Genomic DNA, 23,538 nt, shown 5'->3' with positions numbered 1-23,538 from the left:
GCGTACAAGGGACGCTTAGCTTGTTATATAATGCAACGATTGCGTATTCTTCCACACGTTAATATATTATAAAGAATTAGAATTTTGGCAGATGTCTATAATTAAATCATATAACATCCCGAGGTTTCTCATATTAAATACTATGCATGTCTCGAAATCTCATCATAATAATGCGATTCGCGAGCTGGCAACATCGTGTTCGGCCATTTTTTCAACGGGTGACGGTATCATTATCGATTTTTCTGGCTTGAGATTTTCTTCCCTCTCTCTCTATCTGTGTATCCTTTTAGTTAAGACGGAGTGGTGTTTAGCAGGTTACAAAGGTTGTGTAAGCATGTGCAACCAAATGCAACTTTTTGTAACAAGTACGAGGGAGCTTTACAAAGGTTTTTCACTGCCAAATAATTAATAAATAAATATGTACATGACCGATAAGGTCACAATATGTACCACACAGCCACAAAAATAATTAATAAATAGAAGTAGAACAACTTACTATAGTCGGCGCAATTTTAGCAGGAACTTCAACAGCTTCATCGAAACGTAGGATTGCCTAAAATCCCGCAATCGTTTCCTTTTATTACAAGCCCATTGTGAAGGATTGATAAGCCTTTTACGTGTTTTATGTAGTCGTATTTTATCACTTTGCGACAGTTTCACGGTATCCCACCTGCATAAAACTGGACAGGAATGAGTTAAATAAAGATTGAGAAAGCACAAACAAACGCGTTAGACTCGGGAGAAAGTAAAACCTAGATAAGCGGGGGCTGCACGAAACGACGATGCTTTTTTTTTTTTTGGCACGTTTCCCGTTGTTCCACTAGACACAAAATACGGCTCGTTCAACTAAAACCAGCCTCGCTTTTTAGTGGATTTCTTTGTTAACAGACTACGTATCGAATTCAAAGTGGTCTCAATCTCGATGTTCCACTGAAATTTCTACTTTGGTCAAATTGGCGCTTGTTCCGTTGTTCGGCCGCACACTTCAATTCCTTTGATGAGTAAATCCTGTAGGATCTTTCTTGTATTCTTTTTGGGTCTCGATTGGTACATGAGTAAAAACGTAAAACCAACTACTATTTTGCTAGAACCAGTATATTCATACCATTATGATTCACTGTTGCCTGGATGCCGGATACTCTCTAAAGTTACGAACCGTGAACCGAGTTGGGCTATGTTACGTCTACGTCAATAAACAACTCTTTTAGTATTACAATTAGATTGTTCATTAATACCAGAATAGCTTTCCTTTATATATATACTCATAAACAAAATTTAATGAGTGCACGCTATTGACCTTACTACAAATAAAAACCTCAAACATCACTCTAAGGAAACTTAATGGATATTTCTTATGCCTTACTTATAATGGCATTCATAACTTTGGCAGTGTTTCTGAATCCCTACCAACACTAATCTGAAGCGTAAATCACCAACTAATGAAAAAATATCTTCAACTTGGTGTGGTCTACAGCATCATTCCTTGCAGCCAATTGCTCGGTCCGAAAAAGTGAAAATTTAACCAAAAAACCTTCACCTCCATGGCAACTCTCCAGGCAGCTCCTGGTAGCCCAGCGCTTTTACAGCAAGGGTGGACCTACTCCGACTCGTCCAGGGACCGCCAGTGCTCCAAGAGGACATAATGGTAAGAAATGGTGAGTGATGTTTTTCGTACTCTCCTCGTCCAACGAGGGACCCTACCAGTTTTGCCAACTCAGCGGATTTTCCGCCAAATTTGGCGGATTTTAAAATGCTACAGCGGATAAATTTTCCATTTAGCAGATAGCGGATTTTTTGACGGCTTTTCGAACTTCTTTTAGCGATTTTCAGCGGTAACAATATCACCTTTCATCACCAGGAGAAAAAAATATAGAACTTAGTATGGCATAATAGTCTACATATTCCTGTTGTATTGAACTAATGCTGCATACTATCACTCGTTTTCTAGACCAGCTCTGACCCACAGCCTCAGTCAGTATTTGTTACAAACGTCACTGTACTCTTGATGAGTCGGGTAGTATAGTGTTTAATAACGTGTTTCATTTGGTATCAGGTTCCATTTGGTACGTCAATATGTCGAAACAAAAGGTTAAAAAGTAGTCAGATATTTCTTAAAGAGTTGTTAAATAATTAAACTTCTAAAAAACCAGTTGGTTGAGTTTCCCAGTGATCCCAAATACGGACGGTGCGTCTATCGGCAGTGCAATATAAATGCGAAATTGTTTGACATTAATTCTTTCCGCACTTATCAAAAGCAATGAAAACAGTAATGAAAGTGAAAATAACTTTCGAAATAGATTTGAAAATTTCCGTATGGTCTTTGCTGCTGTGAACTGCGAGCATATACTTTGAAAAAGAATAGTACCATGTGGCTTCATATGAAACCACAGGACCTCACCTTAGCACATCTGCTTCAGAGCATATAAGGCTGTGCGGGGAAGAGAAGATGAACTCCTGTTCTGAAACTGGTGAGTGTTGAGTTAATCTATTTTATTAAAACAGCTGGTATATGTTATTTTGCTTCAGCTAGAAATTTGGCGGAATTTAGCGGATTTTCAACTAAAATTTAGCGGAGAAAAGATCTATGAGTTGGCAACACTGGCTCCTACGCCATACTCTGGCGCGGCTCCCCAGAGGGGCTTACAGTAGCGTACAGAGACGTAGACCGAGCGGGCTCTCGTGGGGTTTCCCCCTTGGACACTGTAGTAATATTGGTGTAGGTGCCCTTCAGGCCGCATAGACGCACTCTAAGCCTCTCAGGATACCAACCCACAATAGAAACTTTTAAGTTCCTAGCAATCTTACTGGGTTATAAAACCCATTATACACTAAGTGAAGTGAAGTGAAGTGAAGTATAGTGAAAAGCGACATTGTGTGTATCGTCCGTATATATTACTGTGTTGTGTTAAATTGCGACTCGCCATGTATCACTCCACGGCTACTACGTACCTCCTGCATCACATTCAGCACCACTACCACCACCACAACCCAAACAACCACAGACTCGATGCTCTACAGCATAGCCCAATCGAGAAATGTGGTGTGCTCCAGACTAGAACCGCCTCAATATACAGGAATAATCCACCAGCTCCCTGTAACCCCAGCTCCCACCCGGGGTTCTTCTCGCTCCGTGGTTCACAAACGACCCATCTCCAGCCCCGCAGAGAACAACTCCAGGACGATGATCCCCGCCAAGGAACACTCCACCGACTTCTCTAACCAAAAATCAGGAAATGACACCCCTCCCCTACACAACGCCTCTTCAATCAACGATTATTCCCCACTATCCTGTACCCACCACCACATCGCCAACACCCGATCCCTTTAGAACCCCCCCCCATGGATACCCACTCCTTCCTCCTTCTCCAACCCTCCCCCAAGTTTAGAAATCCACAGCAGATTTGTCATAAACTGCTCCAATTTAATTTCCGAAGAGAGGAGATCGCTGACCTACACTCCACCAATAATGGCATAATAATATTAAAATCAATGGAGAGGAGGCCGCATGACGGCTCATAGGCTCAGTAGGCACAACGCACTTCGGCTCATCCTCCCCCTTTCAAGACTCTCTACCCTCCCACAATCAAAACGCCACCCCCACAACTTCGCCACAGTCTCTTCAGCTGCGTGGTCCGGGGGGTTAGATCCCGATATCATGGACAACGTCATCATCCAGGAACTGAATGAGGAAGACATCCCAGTAAAGAACTCCTTCCGTATCTCCATCATACTCCTCAATATTCAATCCTTCCAGTTCAAACACCTACACCTGAAAGCTCTCACCACCCAACACCTCACCCACGCCAACCTCCTTAATGAGACATTGCTCCGTCCCAACCAGTCTGCCCACCTCCCCGGGTTCTCCGTTATCCGAGCCGACCACCCCGATGACATAGGCCACGGAGGCTCAGCCATAGCCATTCGCTCCTCACTCCCCACCCGGCCCCACACCTCACCGCACCCCCACACCTTGCCAGAACCCGTTATCACCACAGTCTACTTTCGCTCCCGGATCCTACACCATCTACAACCGAACACAAGTCCCCCTTTCCTTGGACTTCTTTACCTACCTCAGTGACACCTTCCCTCACTTCATACCCCTATCCGACCTAAATCTTACCTGGCGATCCCGTCGTGCAATGAATGAACTCCAAACCTTCCTGAGTGATCAAAACTGTTCACTGATCCCCTTCCCCGGCCCCATCCGCCCCGCTTCTGACGTCACACTAGGTGCCCTTTTTAGCCCACAACTCCCTAACCCACCTCCTAACAGTTCAGCTACTCCCCAGTATAGGACGTGACCACCTCCCGGTCATCCTCCAAATCCCATACACCAACCCCCGACCTCTCCTCGTCCCCTGTGCGAATCCTCAGTTTCGCCAAAGCCGACTGGCCCTCCTACCAAACCAAACTAAACCAAGCCCTGGAAAAATCTCCCCCCCCCCTCCCTCCAACCAGACATCCGTAGACAACCTAAAAACATTCATTCCTTTCCGCCATAACATCTGCCTCAGAATCCAGCATCCCCACCACCCTTCACTCCCCATCGCAACCGCGTATTCCATTGCGATTCGTCCACCTTAAAAATTATCCCACTCCTACCTCCGCGAATTCATACGTTTCCGGGACCCCTACTTCCCACGCCTCCACCGTAAAATCTTTCGAACCATTCGAAACTACCTAGCAGCTCACTCCCGCAGTTCCTGATGATGATGACGATGATGTTGTTTGTTGTTTAACCCGTCGCTCCTGGGCCAAACCTGCACCAATCTCAATGCCTTACACATCCACTCAGCTAAATTCTGGACAAAATTAAACTCCCTCCTCGGTACCAAAACCTCTCTCCGCTATCCCATCATCCACAGGGGCATAGCGCTAGCAAACACCGAAGAAAAATGGACAGCCTTCGCCCACTACTTCCGTAACCGTTTCAACACTCATGGAGACACCGAATTCGATACTTCCCATATCCAAATAAACCTAAAACACGCCTCCTCCCCCCACTCATTCCATCCAACTCCCACACCCTCGCAACCCACAACCTCGACGCCCCCATCACGCCAACCGAAATCCAGGCCGTCCTCCCCAAATCACATAATACAGCCCCAGGCCCAGACCAAACCCGGTACCTGCATATCCGCCACGGCCCCCTCACCTTACTAACCATCGTGGTCTACCTCTACACCTTCACCTCCGTACAGGATTCTGCTCCTCCTCCTGGAAGCACACCACAATGCTACTATTCCCCAAACTTGGACAACCCCCATCCGAAATAAGCCCTACCGCCCCATTATCTTCATCACGGTTTTGGCGAAAATCCTCTATAAAATTCTAGTCCACGGCCTCCACCCCCACCTACAACCCCACCACCTGCTACCTCCATCCCAGTTCGGCTTCCATCCACAACTATCCACGGAGGACCAACTCCTGTGACTCACCCAAATCACCCCAACAACTTCTACCGAGCCCGCCCCACGCTCCTAATCACTTTCAATTTCCAACTCGCTTTCGACTCCGTCTGACACCCAGCTCTGTTATTTTTTTATTTTATTTTTTGCTAGTTGCTTTATGTCGCACCGACACAGATAGGTCTTATGGCGACGATGGTATATGAAAGGCCTAGGAGTTGGAAGGAAGCAGCCGTGGCCTTAATTAAGGTACAGCCCCAGCATTTTCCTGGTGTGGAAATGGGAAACCACGGAAAACCATCTTCAGGGCTGCCGACAGTGGGGCTCGAACCCACGATCTCCCGGATGCAAGCTCACAGCCGCGCGCCTCTACGCGCACGGCCAACTCGCCCGGTACCCTGTTATTTAAACCCAGATTCTTTGTCTTCGCCAACTCCTACATCCACCTCATATCCTCCTACCTATCGAATCGCTCAACCCAGATCTCCATCAACAACCAGCTCTCCCGCTCCTTTCCCCTCACACTCGGAGTCTCACAAGGATCTCCCCATCTCCCATCTCCTGTTCGTCCTCTTCGTTGCCGGTATCCCCCAGTCCCAACAACACATCCAACTTCTACAATTTGTCGACGACATCCCCATCCCTTACACTCAGTCCAAGCCATAAACCGATCCGTCCAACCCTACCTCGACAATTTACTCTCCTAGTGTAACCGGTGGCACCTGAAGCTAAATCCAGACAAGACTCAGTCCTTCCTCTTCTGCCGCAAATGCGGTAAATCCAGTATTTCCCGCAATCCCAATAAGCTCCATCTCCGGATCCGCAACAGTACCATCAGCCATTAGAACACAGCCCATCCTGAAATACCTAGGGAACCTATTCGACCAGCATCTAACCGTCCGCCCTCACTTTCAATACCTCAAAACCAAGACGGCCACTCGAGCCCAGTTAGTGCTCTGCCTAGCCGGGACCAGGTGGGGTCTCAAACCTACCCTCCTCCTCCACACCTACAACTCCTTTTTCCGACCCCCAATAACCTATGGCCTCACTAACTGGGCAGCCATCGCCAAATCCAACCCCAACCTATTCCACCCCTTCCTCACCACAGAACGCCGCACGGTTCACCTGCGATTCACGTTCCACCACTCCACAGCCAACCTGATTGACATCTTCCCCTTTCCCACACTCGACTCCTACGTCCTATCCCAGTTCCTACGTGCCTACCGCCGAGCCCTAGACCGAGATCACCCTGCCCTAAACCAACTGCTCCGCGAACCCCCTCCCCCCTAACCCCCACTTCACCCAAATTCCCTTCCATCTTTACCGATCCCTCCCCCCAACATAGGGTGGGGCCCCGAAGAAAATAGGTAATGTAGATAAAAGGGATGATAACTGTGCCGATAGCTCCATCACCCAGTTCCTCCCCAAGCCCCCAAATCACCCCCAAACCCCAAACGAAGCCAAAAAGGCATGTAATCAAACAGCCAGTTTAGCCCTCGGCGACGTCCTCAACTCTCAAAACTGTCAACCACGAATAAAATAACAACCGTACATTGACACTCCGTAAATAATATTGTAAATATTGTATCAACCTTCTACCTGAAAACAACCATGTAAATAATTCTGTACATATTATTGCAATTTCTTCTGGAAAATTAAATAAGCACTCATAAATATTAACTATTAAACATTAACCACTAACCCAACATTTCTGTACATATTGGTAGCACAATAATTTGGGAAAAAAACCTGTACATATTGTAATCATGGTATATGTAACACTATAATCCCGATATGTATGCAATGTGTGCAAACATAATATTGCAGCGGTGGGAGAGAGCTTCAGACCAAGCCTCCAATACACAATGAATATTTCATTATTGTACTTAAGGAACAGAAATCTGTAACTCCATTTTTCACCATTATAAATTCATTCATTCATTCATTCATTGTATTTAAAATAATATCTCTGTATATACTCATGTCCAAGGAAAAACTCCGATATTATAATGGATCAACATTGTAAATAATTGCAAAATCAAGTCTGTATGTATACTCACCTCAATGCATAAATACCGTAAATTCAATTAAGCACCAATGTAAATATCTGACATAATTGTAATGAATCGCCAAATTCAGTCATTATAATATTTCATTCAATCGAAATTGTGTCCAAACAAAAGTTCAAACTCCATTGTCTGTATTCTATAAGTAAGCATTCAAATATTGTAAAGCTAATAAAAAAAAAACAAAGCACTGAACCAACAGCTCGAAATCTCCCTCGTCTTCTTCACCGAATCAAACCGCTCCAACCCACCTCCCGACTCCTTCAAAACTCCAAACCCGCCGAATCTCCTGGCAAAAGAGAAAGCGCTACCTTCTGATTGGCCCACCTTTCCCTGCCCTGCCTCCACGGTGTGCGCTAGCCATTCGTCTTGGTAGGTGTGCTACTTACCAACGGATGAGCCTAAATTATCACACTGGGGTGAAACGCTTGCAACCAGGAATGAGTTAGCTGGAAAATGTATAATGTCCAATAACAGACCAACTATATTGATGTTATACATTTACTCATTCGGGACAAATATTTCAGGTTCCCTATGAGAATCAACATCTATATCATCTGACGGCCAGGCAGGCATCAATTTTTGAAAATGAGACGAAGTCTCTCATAGTGCATTGGCACTATCGGTAGCTCCAAGTAGCCTACGCAGAGGCCACCACGAAATCTTTCGCCGTCCAACGGTTTTTCTACACCGTAACTCAAGCACGCAGGGCATTCCCTATTAAAAAAGTGTTCTGACCAGGTGGACAGAAGAAAATCCGAGAAGTATCACCTCAGGGCGAGCCCATCGTCAGTAGTACTGTATTTCCTCAGACGACCGTGAAAACACTCTTCGTTATGTAACGCTATTCACCTTATTGTCCAGTTACCACTACAGGAACGACCACCACGGCCGCCACCACCGGTACTGCCGCAGCAGCTTACCACTCAGCCGTAATGTCTACTTTTGCCGCTCCTGACTACTAGACCAGATTTCTTCCCATGACACCAGCTTCACTGGGGGACAACACTACAGTTCACTTCCAGTTTAATGGAATTTCTCCACAGTCTGCTCCGGAGGAAGAACAAGCTTTACAACGCCTTGCTCTGGACCCAAAACCTGCACCATCGACAGACATTCCAAGTGCGCCTCCGCCGTCCACGGACGCCATCAATCAGCCCATTTCTGCCAATTCTCCACCCACCACCACTACCCATTCCCCACTCGGACTTTCGTCCGTATCTGGCACAAGACGCCCCATCATTCATTCCTGTTTGCTCCAACCTACCCCCTCAGGAACGAATTAACTTCTACTCTCCAACCCTACCCCCGAGTTCCAGTCTCCTCACGCGATTTTCTCCACCCTGCTCAGATTTAATATGCGCCGTGAGGAAATAGCGGACATCCGTCGAACAACAACTGGAGTCATCATTCAAGTTAATGGGGACACCGCCGCCACTCAACTCACCACTGCTATAGGAGCTCACCAACTTAGATCAAGTACCACTTTTCAACTATTCTCTCCTCAACGCATCAAATCTCCCCCGTCCCCACCACGCTATCGTCTTCTCAGCTGTGTAATACGAGGTGTTGACCCCTCTATTACAGAAGAAACAATAATCTCCGAACTCCACGCGGAAGGCATCCCAGTCAAGAAGGCACTCAGCATCAAGAACCCCACTGGTCCCACCTATATGGTGAGAATTATTCTGCCATTGCCCGAAGATGTCGACCCTGTTTTGGCCAGCGGAGTCTCTATGCATAGACACCACCATAAAGTGGAACCATCTCGTGCCCCACCACCACAAGCCATCCGGTGTGAGCGCTGTCTCCTCTACAATAATCATACCATTATTCAGTGTACCGCCAAGACTCCTAAATGTGGACATTGCAATCAAGATCACTTTACACCCAGGTGCCCCAACACGCATCAACCTCCGCAATGCCATACCTGTGGAAGTACTCACGCAGTGCATTCTCGCCGCTGCCGTCGCCGCCCTGCACCACCTCGAAATCAACCAGAACTCATAGCCTCTATCAGAACCATTTATCGACCTACATCACCTAGCCGTTCCCTTTTCAAATACCTACAGTTGATGATCTAATTCGTTTTGTCACCATTTCATTACTAAATATCCATCCCTGCAACAGACCCTTAGTTCTAACTCACTTACAAGCCGCAGCAAATCAAACATTCAATCCTCATTTTCTAACCACCCATTCCGGCCTAAATTCGCACTTCAACTTTACGCCATTAAAAACCCATGTCTGAATACACTCCCAACTCCCTCAGCTCAAGCAACTAGATCATAGAATCACATCCTCTCCACTATCTTTAATCACCGAATGGACTTACTTCCTGTTAAATGTAGGCTTGTGAGTGCACCACGGATATTATGTCACTTTTCACGTATCCCCCCCCCCTCTGTCTTCAGAAGAGATCACCATGGCGAAGGAACCACCGGAAAAATTCCTAATCAGTACTGTGTTAAAATTTAGACCTTCATACATGACTATAAAGATAAAACTCTTTTTTTTTTCTAGTTGCTTCACGTCGCGCCCACACAGATAGGTCTTATGGCGACGATGGGACAGGGAAGGGCTGGGAGTGGGAAGGAAGCGGCCGTGTCCTTAATTAAGGTACAGCCCCAGCATTTGCCTGGTGTGAAAATGGGAAACCACGGAAAACCATTTTCAGGGCTGCCGACAGTGGGGTTCGAACCTACTATCTCCCGAATACTGGATACTGGCCGCACTTAAGCGACTGCAACTATCGAGCTCGGTGATAAAACTCTTTAATTTATGTTAATACCCCAAGTACTGTCAAACTGTAGAACGTATTTATATATCAATGTACATGTAAAAAAACACTTTTGTAAATAATACTGAAATAAAATAAAGTTACAAACCCCTAGCTAAGAAAACAAGCCCCCTCCCATCTCCTCCTGCTTCACTTCCTTTACCCCCTCCTTCCATCATCACATCTCTCCAACCCGCCTGCATCTCTTGGCCAGAGAGAGATCGTCACCCTCTAGGTGGCCTGCCCCACCCCTTCAGGGTGTGGAATGAAAACCTTTGTCAGTCAGTCAGTCCTTACGGAAGTCGGTAGATGCAGAGTGGGTCTCGGGCCACAAGTGGCCACGGCTGGTCCGTGGTCCAACAGCTCTTAACTCTAACCGGCCAACCGAGCAGAGGAGGAGTGGCCACGGCTCTACCGTGGCTCTACGCCTCTGCATTCGGGAGACGGGACAGGGCTGGACTTCACGGTAAGGGGAATGCCGGGACATTTCCTAATATAGTCCACGGCCGCCAACCCCTACAGCTTCCCCAAGCACCTCCTCCACCGTAACAAATTTCCCGGCCTGAGAGACGGCATCACCCTCTAAGAGGCCTGCCTCCCCCTTCAGGGAAGGAATGAAAACATTTTAGTAGTAGTAGTAGCAATCATGGGGTCGGTAAAGGCAGAGTGGGTCCCTGCCCATAAGTGGCCACGGCTGGTGCGTGGTCCAACAGCTCTGCACTCTGACCGGCCAACCGAACAGAGGAGGGGTAGCCATGGCTCTACCGTGGCTCTACGCCTCTGCATTCGGGAGACGGGACACGGCTGGTACCAACCGTCGTCTGTCCTGAGAATGGTTTTCCATTCCTACGCACTAAGGCGAATGCCCGGACAGATCCTAGTATAGGCCATGGCCGCCAACCCCCTCACCTTCTCCGAGCATCTCCTACACCGTTACAAATCTCCCGGCCTGAGAGACAGCGTCACCGTCTAAGAAGCCCACCTTTTCCTTCAGGGGAGAAATGAAAATATTTTAGCAGTAGTAGTCTTGCTTTTATGTGCTATTTACCAACTAATGAGCATAACTTCGCACACTGAGGCGAAACGCTGACAACCAGAAATGAATTAGCTGGAAAATTTAATATGTCCAATCAAGGACCAACTATATTGGTATTTCTTCTGAATCCATATTGATCTTCCCCCAAGTCAGTTTCAACTTGTATTTCTATTCTTCTACTATTTTTGCCATTTGTTTTACGTCGCACCGACACAGATAGGTCTTATGGCGACGATGGGATAGGAAAGGCTTAGGAATGGGAAGGAAGCGGCCGTGCCCTTAATTAAGGTACAGCCCCAGCATTTTCCTGGTATGAAAATGGGAAACCACGGAAAACAATTTTCAGGGCTGCCGACAGTGGGGTTCAAACCCACTATCTCCCGAATGCAAGCTCACAGCTGCGCGCTCCTAACCGCACGACCAACTTGCCTGGTTTTCCATTTTTCTCTAAATGTTAGAGTTTTGTAGGCCTGAGATACTAAACTAATGGTGCGGGTAGATTTCACACTTGTCAGCACCGGTTTTCTTGAGAATAGGTATAACAACATTCTACCGAAAATCAGGTGGCATTTATCTTGCCTCGTACATCTTACGCACTAAATGGAATAAAATTGGAGGAGTCGGAGACATCTACTTTGGTCATATTTAAATGCTGGGTGGATATCTACATAAATTATAACAGAAAGGGTTGTTAATAAATCAGAATGTATAAACACCCGAGCCCGCTTACACTGCAAGAAATAATCAGATCAGATCGTCTGTGAATCTCGTACGAAGAAGTGCTCTGCTAAATCGAAGACGCGGATCGTTAGATGACCACGTTGTTAGGATCGGCACGCCGCGTGTGGTTCACCATATCAACTTGTGTAGTGAATTGAACAGTTGAATGTCCCACGAATTTGAAATATTGTGAATACCTGGAAAGGAATATTCAGATGAATTTTCTAAACTTATGTGTTTGAAAGTTTATTTACTTGGTATAATTTTTCGAAATACGCGTGTACTACAGTAATATTACGCGAGTGTGGTATACGGTATTTTGTGTGTGTTGCAAGATGTGTGGCTTTCGCCTAATTTATATTTGTAAGCAGTAGTGAATCCGACTGCTGTCGGAAGAAATTTATTATTATAATTATTGTGAGATGGAAACTAGTTTCACTCTGTCCAATTAGATAAGGAGAACTTTCGGGGTCTGGACGATGGACTGGGGATCCAAATCCAGCCATGAGGTTCGAGACGGAGCTGCTAACACCAAACTAAGTGCACACTCTATCTTTTCTTACGGCTATTTTTCTTTTCTATAGTACTGTACTTTATATTTTCTTTTCAGCTTAAATGAATAGGTAGGCGCAACTTGACAGAACCGTAGGATCATCTTTACCTTACTAAAGGAAGAGTTAGCAATAAGCAGTGCCTTAAAATTAATGTTCTTCAAACTTTAGACTAATGTGGGAGAATGGTTGAAGTAAATCCTCAACAGAAAATTATGCTAATATGTGTTTAAAGAGTTAGGATGTGTTATCAGAGTCGAATAGCTAAACTGAACATTTTTGCGTACCACGGTTCGTAACTAAATATGTGACTTCACTTAATGTCTGTTGTGCTGGTATAAATTGTGACCTTCAATCATAGCCAAGTATTTATGTTGAGCCTCACAGAATCATCAGAAAATGAATACATTTAATAAAGTTATGGTGCATGGAAAAGAGTGCGTATGAAATTCGGGAGCCGATGGTCTGTGGTGATATACTGTAGAAAGGCTAGCATATTTCGCGTGTTATAGCTTTGTTGAATAAGCAGAATATAATTGCATGCGTCTGGAAGATAGGTACAAATCTTCAATAAATGAGCCATTGAAATGATATGATGTATTGGGACATTTTGTTAATGAATCCCTGATGTTATCATTTTGTCAAGGAATATAATTCTTCGAGATGATTTAAGGAAAGTTAGAACATGAGAATAATGGTATTTAAAGATGAGTCTTCGAAATATAATCATGTTTATAATGACAATAATTCTAGGAGTATGTTCCGTGTGAGTAATAGTTGTATTTACATGTCTTCTAATTTATTAAAATGGGAATATTCAGTTATGTATTCATTGTGATTAACTATCTACCTTATTATACGACATGCCAGTCGTTTATGCAAGATCTTCGATATATACCACGTGTTAAATGTGTAAGTCATCTGCTAGTATGACCACATTGTAATAGATCAATACCCTAATTTAAGTTGCACAACCAAGTATGAGAGGTAATGAAAATGCTCATCAAGCAGGAGCATTCTATCTCTTTGGTATCATTCATAATAACATATAATCATGTGATTTACAGGGTAAGGTCATCGAGATGGAGGAGAGATTGAGCATACCTGTGTTCTGATTTAATTGGGGTGTGTCATTGTTTAAATTTATAAGTTGTATGTTGTTGTTTATTTGGTAATGATGTCCATTTTCAAGGTTGATTATGTTATCAGTTTATATATTTTGTTTCTTTTAGTGATATAAATTTAGTAAGATTTTCTTGGGGATATTTCAGATTTTCGTCTAGAACCTGAGGCCAAACTGCATTTTTGCCATTTGTCGTTTTCTTATTTCAGGTCTGTCAGCTTTGTATGCAACTTTTTTCTGTTGTTCCTCTCCAGTTGAGTGTGGATTTGTTTAAAGGGTTGTAAATATGCTTATGAAATGCATTAACGGGTTTAAAAGAGGAATAATGTGCGGAGATGAATAGTGCGTACTATAAATACAAAAAACCATATATTCAGAAAACAATATGTTAGAATTCATATTATCATGCTAGGAATCTGTGTCTTAACGACTTTAGATTTTATTTTCATTGAGGTGAATTCGTGTTTTAACGGATGTACGGATTGGATTCTTAGGTGTATTTGAATTTTGTATGAAATTAATAACCAAGACCATTGTCACGTAGGCAGCCATCAATTTTTACGTCAGACTACTATGTTAATAACGAGAGCTGAGAATCGCATTATAGTCTCCATAATGACCCCAACAATCTAAGATTTTATTTATTTATTTATTTATTTATTTATTTATTTATTTATTTATTTATTTATTTATTTATTTATTTATTTATTTATTTATTTATTTATTTATTTATTTATTTATTTATTTATTTATTTATTTATTTATTTATTTATTTATTTATTTATTTATTTATTTATTTATTTATTTATTTATTTATTTATTTCAAAGGACATCAGTTCATAAAACGTGAAAGACCACAAGCATCCTGAATTTTTTACAATTTAGGCGATGATAACCGAAAATATTAAAATAATGTGATTGTCCACCCATTGATCATTAAATTTCGAGCACTCCTCCATTCTTAAATTATTCAGTTGTATATTATTCTGTTAGATAGTATTTCCTCATCCTACTTCACGATGATTTAATATTATATTGGGAATGATTATCCTTTGAATGAAACATCCCATAGCCAGCAAGCGAACCATTAACCAGACGACTGTAGATCGAACCTATATGTTCCCCGATGAGTGAAGCTGAGGCAAAGTCAAGAGTAGAACAACCCTGAGAAGAAATGGATTAGCTTGCAAGCGGGTATTTATCCCCCAACTCTGGTGTGGGTGGTCATGGTCGATGGTCATTCGTCCATTTAATGGGATGTTAGACCTTGAGCATACCCCTAGGTGTTACTCGACAGGAGCAGCCTATGTGCCGAGACAAGAGATTTCACCCTAGCCCTACCTCACTGTCGTCACAATATCTCACCTCAAATAGAAGGACCTGTACCAGGCCAGCCGAACATATCGGCGGACACTTCCAACACTAAAAGTCATATGCTAAATAAATAAATAAATAAATAAATAAATAAATAAACTTTCTCCTCGGTCTAGGAAACCAAGAATGACGGCTGAAAGGATTCGAGGATTCTTCGTTACGATCATGCATCATTTCATAGGCGAAGACGCGAACTTATTTCTCATCGCAAGCATTTATTATTAACAAAGTGGTTTTCTTTCAAATCCCAGTCTGTGATTGTAAGACTGCCTAGTGCCAGTGATTCGTAATCCACATAAAACTGCATATCAAGTGATTCCATTCAGGGTATTCAACACATTCAACTTTTAGCTCAATTGATTTTAATTTCCTCATTCTTGACCGACCGATGAGCAGGATCCCACAGTGCAGTCAGAAGCAACTCATCAGGGGTCAAGTATACATCTCCGCACGACAGCTACGATATGTTGGTTGCCGATCAGTTCTACATCGCGGCGACGGTAAAAAGCTGTAGTATTCTACTTGAAGCAGGTATGTCTTAATATTCATTCTTTGAGTATGAGCCGATCTTGCAGATTCCTACATAAATATTCAAGCTCTTTACCTGAAATTTTATACTATTCGTCTATTCTATGTGAGAAACATTTGATGTATCTGTTCTTTTCCTAGTTTGAAACCCCCCCCCATGGCACTACAGCCCTTGAAGGGCCTTGGCCTACCAAGCGACCGCTGCTCAGCCTGAAGCCCTGCAGATTACCAGGTGTCATGTGGTCAGCACGACGAATCCTCTCGGCCGTTGGTTTTCTAGACCGGGGCCGCTATCTCACCGTCGCATAGCTCCTCAATTCTAATCACGTAGGCTGAGTGGACCTCGATCCAGCCCTCAGGTGAAGGTAAAAATCCCTGACCTGGCCGGAAATCGAACCCGGGGCCTTCAGATAAGAGGCAGGCACGCTACCCCTACCCCACGGGGCCGGATTCGTAGTTTAAAGCTGAAGGTTTATTTTACAAACGGAAGGCTTTTGAATATTTTTAAAGTAACAGATCGTTTTAAAATACACACATTTGAAAACAGTTGCTTTTTATTGTTTATAACCTTTAGGTATAAACAAGCAATATGTATATCTTCCTCAGATACAGTATTTCTTCCTCACATTGCCTACCAGAGGACGCCGTTAATTGTTTGCATTCGTCATGGACAGGGAATATTGTCCTGAAACAGTTACATTTTCTGACTTGCTACAAGAGACTAGTTTAAGACAAACTACCGATACATTTACCTCTTATTGGATGGTCTAAGGGTTAAGACTTATTTTTGAGTACCAAATATTAAAGGAATTAATCTACTTTTTGTACAAAATACAGTCATATTGATAAATATTTTAGAGACATTTAGAAGATAATTTCAATATAATGACTTCTTTCACGTGAAAGTACCACGCCATGCAGAAGTATACTTTGTTCACATGTGCTTATAAGTCCATGGCAGAATGGTTATCAAGTTGGCCTTTGGTTCAGAGGATCCCGGGTTCGATTCCCGGCCAGGTCGGAGATTTTAACCTTAAATGGTTAATTCCCTTGGCTCGGAGACTGGGTGTTTGTACTGTCCCCAACATCCCTGCAACTCATACACCCACCATTTTTGCGTGTAATGCTACATAGAACTCTGTCTTATAAATCACACCTCACAAAATATGCCGCTAAACTGAGAACAAGAAATAATATCATTCAAACTCTTTGTGGAACCACGTGGGGATCATCTGCGACAGCTCTGCGGACCTCTGCATTGAGCCTTGTATATTCTGCGGCGCAATATTGTGCACCAGTGTGGTTCAACACTGCCCATGTAAACAAAATTGACATCCGACTTAATAATACTATGCGTATTATTTCAGAAACAATTTGATCTACACCCACCATCTGGCTTCCTGTCCTAAATCACCACTCCCAAATCTTCGAAGAAAAAGAACATTGATTAGGGAATATAATGATATCTTATCAAACCCTGGACTACCACTGCATTCTGCTATTCCTGACCTCAGAATCAACGGACTTCGTTCAAGACACCCTCCTCTCATACTTGGAAGAAGTCCCACGAGATTTAACATCATTGATTCCTGAAGGAGAGAATGGCTTCAAAATGCTCCAGAAACATGCCAGCTGTTACCTTGCATCTCTGAGACAGTCCCTGGTTTTGATCTACCTCGCAAGTTATGGACAACATTCAATCGATTGAGAGCAAGGCATGGAAGATGTGGAGACTCACTCTTCAAGCGTGGAGTGTAATCCTCACCAGCATGTGACTGCGGCGCACCACGGCAGACCATTCATCATGTTAGGGAAGACAGAAGAAATAGAGTTTACGGAGAAGTGTATGAGGAATTCCTAATGACAACCCTGAATTCCATCAGATACATCCAAGAACTAGATGTCTGTATATAGTGATGAATGTATTTATGTTTCTCGGCATGTATCCAAAAAGCCATACGCTAAATAAAAAGTTCTTCTTAAGGTCCTTTAAACTCAACATTTTTTCTTGGTTAGCTTCACTAGGTAAATTTCCGATCATACCATGAGAGTAAATTGAATTTCTTACCCCTATAGTAAGTAATACATGGACTGGACTACATACCAGAAAACGAGGGATAATTTTTGAGATTTTAACAATGACATACTGCTTTGTATGACAGTATGAACGTTGTGAAGCACTGTATGTTCTGAGACAACCATAATTAACGAGACATGAGCGTGATGACAAGTTGGAAAAGTGTTCGAGTGTGATTAAATTAAGAACGGAAAGGAACTGTTTTCTCCTAAGAACATTAGTAAATAAATTCTATAAACTTGTTCTGTAATCCCATGGCTTGCGTGTGGGATCCCAAACATGCCATCTACTACTAGGGATTGCATCCTGTAAATATGCTATTTGCAGCACATTATGGGAACATTTTGGTTCCTTATTACCTATTGTATTAATGTTACAATCAGATCACATTACCTGAATCATAAAATATTAATGTAATATGTAATACTTAACAAAACTGAAAGTTGCGTTGTAACGAAGAAACGGATGCAGTATTTGTGGCGCATTGAATGGATTATTAGCGCTCTATAGATAGCAATTGTAATAAACGATGTTTGCGTCATTACTGTTTCCATAAACGAACTTTCATATTTTATTCAGTCCATCTGCCTTTCTCGATCCAAAAATTTGAAATCATAGGCGCTCTTCCGTTTCCCACGATAAGAGCAATCTTCTGGCTGTGGACCATAATCAACAAGCAATGTTATTTCAACAAATTTACTAACTTCACATTATCTTCATTAATTTTAGATTTTTTTTTGCTAGTTTCATTACGTCGCACCGACACAGATAGGTCTTATGGCGACGATAGGACAGGAAAGGGCTAGGAATGGGAAGGAAGCGGCCGTGGCCATAATTAAGGTACAATCAGGTCACATTTGCCTGGTGTAAAAATGGGAAAGGACGGAAAACCATCTTCAGGGCTGCCGACAGTGGGGTTCGAACCCACCATCTCCCGAATACTGGATACTGGCAGCACTTAAGCGACTGCAGCTATGCAGCTCGGCAATTTTAGATAATAATTATTGTACCGGGGATACACATTCTCCTTCTCGTTGAACTGCGCGCCTTCTAGAAGGCCCTCTGTGTGGTGAATCCGGAACTATTTAACTAGGGATACTTGTACCTTTAACCTTCGGCCAATGTGCCCCCTCTAGCGGGATTGCGGACAATTAATTTTTAGGGAATTTTCAGTGTTTGTAAACCTTAAATTTTTGTAGTTTGTTCTTTTATGAGTTAAAATTGTCAACATTCCTACGGCTTCGTTCTTTCTTAAGTTATTAACTAATCAGGAATTTTGTGTATATTTCTCTAGCCAATTAAAATTGGGGGTGTATAGAGGTGTTCTGCCTAGTTCAAGGAGTTCTGGAATTTTCCCCTCTGAGATGCTATAAAAGCTGTGGGCTTTAGGCCGTATTGTCATCTTCATCGCTCCGGCCTAGTGTGTGTACGGCGTTATAAGGAGGCAGGGGTTTAGGCCCGCATTCAGAACAGCCAACAACTCAAGGTAATGGCAGACATATCTTAACATATGATATCCCTAGGCAGATAACTTGAGAGTAAAGTTTCAAACGTCTTTGATTAATGTAAGGTTCTAAAATCACCGTTTAAATGTAAGCTTTCGGCAAGTCTGAGGACTTTGTTCAAATCCCTGCTGGAAAACGTGTAATTTAGAGAATAAAGAGTGTTCAACCTCTGTCAATTCCCATTCAACTCGGTATGTGGTGACTAAGACTTTTCTTCGCACGGCTTTGGTGCTTAATATTTCGCATCTAGTCACCCCTCTGTAGTATAGGCTTAGCCTCTGCAACTTCGGGCAATAAGCCCATTTAGGATTTTAAATGCCATTCAAAAAGGAGTGCAAGTGTTTCGCCTCCTAGCCTTTTGTTTATGGCCGATTGTCTTAAACCTTTTATTTTGAACATTAAGGCCATTTGGAATGGACACTCATTGTGCCTGTTTAAATTGTCATTATTTATAGACGAGTGTGTAACAGACCGTCGAGCAGAAATGACAGCATACGTATTATCTGAAGTTTGTCAAGCATGATTGTGTAAGAAACTTGCGCCTCCAAGAGACTGGATATATCAACTTTTGAAGCTCAAACTACTAGACGGTGTACGTGAGTGGAGCAAGTATTCTCTTGTAAAATAGTGTACCTTCAGAGTTATATTGCTTATCCCTTGTAAATTATTGTGTCGATCATTTTCTCTATTGGACCTGATTTCTGGACTTATAGTCCATCCTTGTTATCCGAGCTGACGAGCTCTTTAAATGTTAGTTGTTGTTGCTTATTCAGTTTATCTATGAAATTTTAAACTCAGGAAAAAATGAAAGAAATAAAATTTCAAAATGTAGTGCTTTAACTTATGGTCTGGTCATTTCCCTGTCCACCCATTCAGCTCGTCACCTTCTTATACCTCTCTATTCCACAATATTTCGTTAACAATAGTAATAACAATAATTGTTTTACATCCCATTTACTACTATTTTAACGATTTTTGCAGACACGGAGGTGCCATATTTTTTTCTGGAGGAGTTCTCTTACGCGCCAGCATCTTAAAATACCACTGGACTGGCCCCGTATCAAAACCACCAACTAGCGTGCAATTCCCGGTTATTAATTTTAAGGAGCCACTGTTGAAGTAAATTCCATGTAACCTTATTTTATAAATCCTAGCATTGGCATATGATTCTTTAACGTCTAATGTCTCTCAACGACAGTCTAGATAGGCCTACAGTAGTTATGAATCATATTTTGAGGTATTTTGCATAGTTAAAGGCACTTTCAGCATGATTCTTATGCAAACATTATGCTAGAACTGTGATAATGGATCAGAGTTTATTACAGAACGTGGGAATATGCTTTGCCTAAATCTGTCTCACATCGTTATACTTATGACACTTCGACTACAAGCTCGTTTACGGTAAGCGAGTTAAATAAATTTTCATCCATTGAATGCTTTGACAGTGAAATTCAAGAAACTTTTAAATATTTGTTGGAGCCGTTGCCAAATGGTTATACAGCTGATAGTATTACACAGTGCCACGTAAACTCGAACGCTTAACCCATAATATAGTAATTATCTGCAACAATGAACCACTGATATAGCTAGAAATTAATACTTATTTGTTGTATACTTATCTCCTACTTCACATATACGGCATGATGGTATTTATTCTCCTATGTGGTTAACGATCATTATGGAAATTGTCGTCTTCCTTTTCCCTTTTCCCGATAATTATGAAAATTCCATGTGCTTTACCTGGATGCCATTGTAAGTCCACGATCCGAACTTCATGGTACAGCTCTGCTCGTCGAAAGGGAAGTACTCCACGTTGATCTCGCAAGAAGACTTGTAGATCGCAGGAGGTTTCCAGTAAACCTCGCCGGTGTACTTCAGCGTCGCCTTCGTCATCAGTGTCACCTCGTAATTACCGTCCGCGCTGAAACACAATGAGGTCAGTAGGCGTAAGATTTGAAAAGAACCATCATTTTGTGGATTTTCCTGTTTGTCTAACGCGGATATTCTTATATAATTCTAATGAGAACTCACTAACACAAACCAATACTTAGATATAACAGAAGTAAACAAAAGAACGATTAATAATAAATCAATATAATTAGGAAATAAGAGACGGAGATTAGGGTAACGATAAGGAATTATTCACCACTTCAGTATCCAAAAATGTCCTAACAGTTGACTGTGGGAGACATTCGTTAGATTATATGAAATTCTTGTGTGGTATAGACCCTATGTAAACTCATTGGCAAATGTATTTAACTTATTTCTATTCAAGACTGCCAATCTTGGTCTAGTGATTGATGTAATTTTATGTCATTATAGTAGATTCGCGACAATCTGGAAACCCTCTTTGAAACAGAGCTTGAAGTGGGGGCGCTATAGAACAATATATAAGTTACCTGATATCAGAGGTTTGACCGCGTGACAAAGTCAAACGTCTTAATGACAGTGAGATTCACCGCATTGAATTCCTGGCATCCTATAATGCTACCACTACAGTCAGAAAGCCTTCACCTATATCGCGTGTGTTTTTATTATAACTTCCAACGTTGTGATTTTTCCTCCTCTCGCCGCCTATCAAAGTTTTATTATTGAGTAATTTGAATATGATATACAGTGGAACCTCGGATTGCGAGTAACTTGGTCTACGAGTGTTTTGCAAGACGAGCAAATGTTTTAAATAAATTGTGACTTGATAAGCGAGTGAGGTTTCGCAATACGAGCGTCACGTGTACGTACGTTTCCACCTCCCCTGTGCCTTTGTTTTCCCCAACCCCTGCCACTCTCTTTCCTGGGAAAATGTGTGTAATCATTTCCCGCGCTGGACTTCAGTTGGCGTGCCTCGCTCGCATAGTCAACACCGTACGAGTGTACAGGTTTTGTTTCTGTCATTTGTGATATAACTGTTCTGCAACAATGGGCCCTGTGAACGAAAAGAAGGCTAAGAAGGAATTCGGTCGGAAGAAGGAGATGATTACAGTGGATGAATCTGTTCAATGACAATGCAATGTCACATTTTCGTGAAATCCTCAAAAAGAGGCAAAAGCAACAGTCATTGGACAGGCTCCTCGTCAAAGTTGCACGAAAAGAAAACACTCCCAATGATCCAACCGACAGCAGTGATTCCGTCAGTGAAATTCGTGCTACACAGTAACTCTTCTCATGTCATCTCTCGTCTCCCTCACACCAACAATGATTCTATTGTAAGGTAAAGTGCAGTTTAATTGTTTTATGTTATATTTTGTTTTAGAAATGTTATGCGAATAAATGTTTTTGTGTTGTGGACGAATCATCTGAGTTTCAATAGTTTCTTATGGGAAAATGTGCTTTGATATACGAGCTATTTGGATTACGAGCATGTTGCCGGAACGAATTATGCTCGCAATCCAAGTTTCCACTGTATGGGTATAGCCTGAATTAAAAAGAATCCCACTGTCAGCAGTCCTGGACATGGTTTGATGGGATGACTGCTTAGTTGTTTCTCATTTCATCAAGGAATTGTGGTTTGATCTACTATAAGACCATAGAACACTTCTTCCGATCCAATATCCTTTCCATTTCAGCCTTACCAGAAACCTGTCCTTTATTAGTGCGATATTGAATATCTAGTGAGAAGAGTTGTATATATCGCAGTCTGCAAATGAGGTATTTTAGACTTCTATAATCAGACTTGCAAGTTTTCGTTATCTGGTGTCGAGAATTTGTATCTTAGTTCTGATTATACAAGTGCTTCAAGACCGAAGTTAGTTTAGTAATATGAGGGTGTGATTAGCGCAGTATCTTACTAACCCAGATAACCCAAGTTGAAGTCCTTGCCGATCCTGGAGGAGAACGCTTACCTAAAGAATAACGCTGACCAAAACCTAAAATGAACCAGGCTGGTTTTACTAACCCCAGAAATAACTGGGACAAGCTGGAGAAAGCTTTTAGTCGAGTAATTCATCATTTGACTTCAACTAATGCTAGAGAACAGTCATAGTCGTTTCTCTTCGAACTTCCTTAGCCTCTCTGAATACCATGAGAAGAGTCCCAGTGTAAAATGCAACATTATTCACTATCCCCAAACATAAATACTCGACCTACAACTTCTCGATTGTTGCGGCTTGCCGTAAGTGTAATATGATTTTCTGCAGCAGAGCATAGGGAAATCAAACCCTGATAGTTTAAAAAGTACATTTCCATTGAATGTACTCATGGAACGACAACAGATATTCTTACTCCCATTATTATTTATTTAATTTTCATATATAAGATGTACACAGTATTTAAATTTTATATTGGAACAGCAGAATAGCCAGAAGCCCAGATCCATCTTTGGTGAGATATAGGGTTTGTAGGGTACTATTGTTTCTAGTATGAGCTAAGAAAAGG

At 42.3% G+C, this 23,538-nt stretch overlaps 1 protein-coding gene across 2 annotated transcripts in view; it reads right to left on the bottom strand.

Moving 5' to 3' along the window:
• Positions 1–23,538, bottom strand: part of nAChRbeta2 (nicotinic acetylcholine receptor beta2) — a 483,898-nt gene that overhangs the window by 447,705 nt on the left and 12,655 nt on the right. For both annotated transcript variants that reach the window (XM_067149851.2, XM_067149834.2), the window contains exon 5: positions 20,908–21,088. In XM_067149851.2, coding sequence (XP_067005952.1) covers positions 20,908–21,088 — 181 coding nt within the window. The remainder of the gene's footprint in view (positions 1–20,907; positions 21,089–23,538) is intronic.

The sequence above is a fragment of the Anabrus simplex genome, chromosome 1 (assembly GCF_040414725.1).
Source record: "Anabrus simplex isolate iqAnaSimp1 chromosome 1, ASM4041472v1, whole genome shotgun sequence".
Classification (NCBI taxonomy): domain Eukaryota; kingdom Metazoa; phylum Arthropoda; class Insecta; order Orthoptera; family Tettigoniidae; genus Anabrus; species Anabrus simplex.
This window is presented reverse-complemented; position numbering and strand designations above follow the sequence as displayed.